Here is a 6081-nt window from a genome sequence, read left to right on the forward strand (position 1 = left end):
TTGGGCAATTTTTATTGACTTTTTTGGGCTAAAAACTTTTAATGTCCATTTTAGAACATAGTTATTTCTATACGGATATTACTGAAAAATGTTGATCAAAGCCATGAAAAACGTAAATTTGCAGTTTCCAAGGGTACTCAATCTTTTGGCAGTCACCAAATTTTGGTGGCTATTTTTTTCGGTAGTTTTACCTCTGAAAAAGGTGACCTCCATCCCCCTTCAATCCCAAATATCTCAACCTTTTTTCAAGAATATGGGTATTTTCTTCTATTCAAAATAGATGGGTATGTTTTTTGGTTAAAAGGAGGACAAATGAACAGGATTTAAGACGTATCAATAACTCCTTAACATGCTCAAAAATTAATGAGCATCTGATCCCACACTGTTATGACACATACACACAAAGTCAAGGATAGGTGCGTTCTTAGTGCACGTCTCATAACCATAACAGTAGAGTTGGAAAACCGGACAGGGAGGGGAGAGGGAACCGGGGAAGGGGGAGGAATGAGGGGGTGGGGTGGTGGGGGAATGATTTGGGGTGGGGGGGGGGAGTGATGGGGAAATGGGGAGGGAGGGTAGAAAGGTTGGGGAGGGGGATGTCATGATCTCATTACAAATCTATCGACATAAATTGTTAAATTTTTCAGATTTTGTCAATTGACACTGAAGAAACAAATTTACTCGATTTCAGCCACTACTTCCAGAAACATCTTTTCAATGTAGAGACATAAAAGAGTACATGGTGTAACTTTGTGGACATTGCAAGATTTGTTTTGAAAGGAATACAACCCAGACCCACTGTACAGCACTTGGCAAAGAAACCTGTCTCACAGAAGGAACACTGTTCACTATCATCAATGCTTAGATGCTATTACATTCAACATTAGATTTTTACAAATGTCTCGCTTTATTTCCTTACTTATATTCTTCTTTTCTGAAATCACTGGGACAAATGCACAGCAATTTAAGTGGCCTATTTCTGTTGAACAGGGCATTTAACTTATTGAAAAACTGGTCCAAAATGTATTCAGTTTAAAGGAAAATGCATAGTTGCTGCATAATATAATATTCATGTAGCAACCTTCTCTACTTTGACTTGGGACAATGTATAAGTCCATATTTTGACCACTGTCCTTCAGATCATTTCTTTTGATCACAGCATTACAATCTCTTTGTCCTTTTCCATTTTCACTTTGGCCATCTAACTTTTATCTAGTCGCTCTTAATGCTAGAAGTTGCACCTTCTTTTCGTATCCTAGACAAGTCTTTGTTGTCATTAGATCTACTACTAGTTGTAACTTCTTTGTGGCTCATGGCAAGGCAAAACTCATGGCGTGGATTATCTCCACACCCACGACACTCTGCACTCCCTGCCCCCTGCACCAAGTGAGCACCACCCATGACTTCAGCTATACACTGCTGCAGAAGACTGATATACGCATGTCGCTCCTTCTCCATATTGTGTTGGTCATTCACATAGCGACGCGCATTGGTCACTAATGTTTGTCTTACATCACTGCTGGACAGTAGCAGCTGAGCTTTCTCCAGGAACATCTGAGCCAAAAAGATTAATTTGTAAAGAGTGCCTTAAAACAAAAATCTCTGTCCAAGTTGAAACCTAAAGCAATCTATATATGATATTCTAGAAGCATGCATTTGAACATCCTTCTTTGCTAAATAAAACAAAAATTAGGTAACCTCTTTAGTCTGGTAAGGGAACTGATACTTAATTAAGTTTGAACTAATGCATTTAAAGACTCCAAGTAAGTATTGAACTTATAGAAGTACCTCATAGCATGGGCCAAAATTGCAAGTGAAATGCCCTACTAAAGCATAAAATTAAAACTATATCATTGAAAAGTAATGAATTTAAAAAGGAACAATCCTCTTGCTAAATAATAAATGAACACCAGGAAGCAGATGAAGAGAAATGAGGCTGTGTTCATGTGTAAACACAGTGTTTCTAAAAGTTGACATTCAAACATGTTTTTGCAACTCAAGAGTGTGCATTTACCTAAGACCATCACTTAAAACTTAAATAAACATAACACGGGTGAAATTTCATGAAAGTTTGGGCAACAGACAAGGGGGTCTGATTTGATGATAACAAGAGTTAATCCATCTTGATCTGTACTGATGATGACCTTTAACATCCAAGTAGGAAGAGAGGTGACTGATTGATAGTAAATGATAAACGCACCCATCAACACAAATACGAATCCTGGCTGCTTCGATCCTGTCTGTCAAGACAAGCCGGTTGTGAGTAGGAAACAATATTCCCTACAAAAAGACAGAGATGCTCTATAATATATCTCCCCAATTCAACGACCAAATTCACATTTTCTGCGTACAAGCCTTTAGCCTATCCATTACACCACAGTTGCCTGTACTGCAAGAAATATTTTGGAGGGAACGTGGCCAAATGGGATGTACAGCACCTACCTGCGGAGAATCGAACAGTAGTCCAGTGAGTCCATTGCTGACAATAGCACAGTTGGCTGGGATATCTCGTGCCAGGACAGGTAATCCAAGCTTCATAGCCTGCACACCCAGTCATGGAAGATGGGATTAGATTGTGGGAAAGCTATTCAACTGTTTTAAATTCAGAAAGCAACCTTTTTCAGGAGACATAAAGAAATGTTTCATTCTTTTAACAACTGTACCTACAGCATGCATATTTTATTGCTTTTTTCAACATTTAAAATTTGAATTTTTACTAAACATTCATCAAGCACATGCAACGTTATGTTTTTTAAAATCAAAATTTTGGGAATAGTACGTCTGAACAGCTGGTTAGTGAGATGTACTTTATTGATCCAACAGAGAAGGAAATTGACAGTGAGTGTGCTTTTACTGGTTTCTTTGTCATAAAATATAAATATTCAAAAGCATATCAACAAGAAAGCACCAGCATCTGAGGTGTAGCGGTTACGTATGCTGCCATCGCACACAAAAGATGTGAGTTCGATTCTCATGTGGGGAGGTCTTTTTCATCTAGTACCCCTGTCTGTCGGTTAGGATGTTGTATCCTGGGTTGGTCCTGACAGCCAGGATTACATTAGATCACCTATATAATCTAAATAGTGTCAATAAAGACGTAAGACACCATCAATCACAATTACAATAGACTCTCAAGGCAAACCCTCACTTAATACATTTTCATAGGAAAAAAAATTGTCAACAACTGAATATATAAAAATGCACATGCATGTCGTACAAATCATGTAATTTGTATGAATAAACACCAGGTCAGCAACTTTATACAAACACATCAAACATGGTTGGGTGTCAGCATACAGCACTCTCTTTGATTTGATTCAGTCTCTTGTAAAAAAACATACCCAAGTCACCACACATTTCATTGCCTTGGTCATTTGTCATTGCTTGACACTTTCAAGAAACTGTTTGTTGGTTAGTTTGTGTGAAAAAAGATGCAGATCCACACAACCACGGTCATTCAATGCAAGGGAGAAGTAAAACAGACAGACAGAAACGATAAAGGGAAAGTTAAAGAAGTAAAATCCTTGCAGTGGCACCCTACAAGGAACCACTTGAGTTGCTGAGTTCACTCAACCACTAGAGACTAATGTTACTTTCAAAAGCATGGGTAATTGCTCGACCTAACTTGTAGGGACAACCATTTGAGTTGACAACTATTTCAGAGATACAGGACAACAACAATTGTCAGTGCAGCACATATTTATTTGATTATGGTCCAACTTAAAACACACTACATGATATTTTCTTTATAAAGGTTGATGGGTGCTCTGAAATGGTTTACTCCTTCTTTCCTATTAACATTTATTGTCTTTATCTCTCTTCCTTCTTTTCTTTGTAGGTTACTCTCCAGTAACACCTCGAATCTCTGGCCCTTATATTAAAAGACCTAATTGTTGCAGGTGCCATAAAACGCTTTCTAAAACTAAATTACAACTAAAAACTAATCACACAGAGTATGTCCACTGTCAATATTTTAAAATAATCCAGTATATAGTACAATTTTTTTCCCACACGTTTTGTCCCTTAAATAACAGTATAAATCATGAGAAGAAGGTTTAGAGAAATTTGTCGTTAAAACAAAGCCTTTCCTGAAATACCAGAATGCTAAGAGAAAGCTGTTAAAATATTAAATATACTTCTCACAAAAACGGATAAATTCCGTGAGTGTATCATATAGGAAAAACAAGTTTCTTCTACAAATTCAAAAGTTTTGATCGTAATTTGTGCCCAAATGTAGGCTTCTTCTGTCATGAAAGAGTCATTTGTCTTTAGATATCGGCACATTCTCAGAAGCCCCAGTGTTTCTGATCTCCTTCATATTTTAATGTGTAGTTAGCTCTGTGGTACCACAGAACACCCGGGTGGATAGCTTGGTTCAAATTCCCATGAAGGATGATTAAACTGAGCTACCCTGAGAGTCACCTTGGCTTTCTTGCCATAAGCTATTATTCTACAGCATGCAGAAGGACTCCCAAAATCTGCTATCTTGCCTCCAAAGGAAGAGTTTCAAATTCATGGTCCACGGCATCAACTTGACATTGAAATTCAGTGTTAGTGCGGACTTGACATTGAAATTCAGTGTTAGTGCCGCCAGCGCGTTTTTCTCTGAGGTTTTATATTCCTAATAACTTAAGGGCTAGCACAGCTTGAGCTCATGACAGCTTCTGGTGGTGAAAAACCGTTCATATTTTGAGCTGCTTTCAATAAAAATTGAGAAGATTAGGTCAGCTGAACTTTTTCTTTTAATACTAGAGACCTTTTGTTGTGGAATATTTAATACCGCCTCGGCTCACTAAGATGCTACCTCCAGAGGCTCCAGGTAAATTAAGTTTGAAATCACAGCTCTCAAACAGTTTAACAATGTTGAAAAAGGAGTGAATTCCGTATTTTGTTCATCATGCATGTATATAATTATTACTCACTTCCAGTATGGAGAGACACATGCCTTCGCTGTCCGACGTGTTGACCAGAGCTGTGGCCTGGGTCAAGGCCGCGTGCACGTCTTCCATGGGGAGACCAGGTAAGTACACAACACCGGGCGATCTGTGGGAATCAAACTTCCAGTCAACGGCTACAGCACTTTCATCAACATAATAATAATAATAATAATGATAACAATAGATAGAATTTGTATAGCGCAGATCCCCGCTCAACAGCAAGCTCTATGCGCTTGACAATCCATACTATTACCCCAGCAGACCAGAGGGCAATTTGAAACAACCTCACCTTCATACAGAACAAGCAGCCATTTATAGGCGCTAAAACACTAACATACTTACAACATCTTTCGCTGTCTATGGCCGGGTACCCATTTCCACTTGAGTGAAGTGAGGAAAATTCGTGTAAAGTGCTTTTTCCAAGGACACAACGTCGGACCCGCGACTCGAACCTCCGAACCCGCAACCTCACGATTATGAGTCCAGTAGTCTAACCACTAGGCCACCGATACCAGTTATAATTCAGGTCATCATGGAATACATAGTGTAATAATAATAATAAAAATAATAATAATATAACAATAATAATAATAATAATAGTAATACCAATAATAAAAACAATAATAATGATAATATTACAGTAGTCTCTGCCTAAGAGTCTGATGCTCGGGAGCAAGGAAAATGCGGGATCTTAGGTGAACAGGATCTTAGCCGATGCACCAAGGGAAAAATCTACTGCACTATCACAACAGGACCAAATTAGCTGTCTATATTTTTTAAAATTTGGTACCCAAAGATGTGCAGTGTCATGTTTGTCACGAAGGAGAAGAAACATTGATTGCTAGTGAATTAGATTCTCTTCTTGTGTCAGTAACTTCCTGAAGGAGCCTACTGAAAATAAATGAGCCATGTTCAGTGAAGGCTGTACTTATCACACCTAAACGCCGTCTTACCAAATGCAATCAGCAACAACTGTACCAGATAGAACAAAATTGTGGAACAAAAATACCTTGAAAAAGAATAAACGCAAATATGGAAGTGGACAGCACACACAGTGTAATCAAAAGGTCCCTGAAAATGGTATGGTCTATGTGCTCATGGATAATCTTGAAAGTTTTTAAGAAAACAAGACAACATCCCCCCC

At 38.3% G+C, this 6081-nt stretch overlaps 1 protein-coding gene across 1 annotated transcript in view; it reads right to left on the reverse strand.

Annotated features, from left to right (window-relative positions):
- Positions 1-570: 570 nt before the first annotated feature.
- Positions 571-6081, reverse strand: part of LOC101863528 (glycosyltransferase 1 domain-containing protein 1) — a gene marked incomplete at its 5' end in the record, with an annotated part of 8816 nt that continues 3305 nt past the window's right edge. Inside the window, 3 exon segments of the mRNA XM_013085759.2 lie at positions 571-1554; positions 2443-2541; positions 4923-5043. Coding sequence (XP_012941213.1) covers positions 1213-1554; positions 2443-2541; positions 4923-5043 — 562 coding nt within the window.

Source organism: Aplysia californica, unplaced genomic scaffold (genome assembly GCF_000002075.1).
Source record: "Aplysia californica isolate F4 #8 unplaced genomic scaffold, AplCal3.0 scaffold00403, whole genome shotgun sequence".
Classification (NCBI taxonomy): Eukaryota; Metazoa; Mollusca; class Gastropoda; order Aplysiida; family Aplysiidae; genus Aplysia; species Aplysia californica.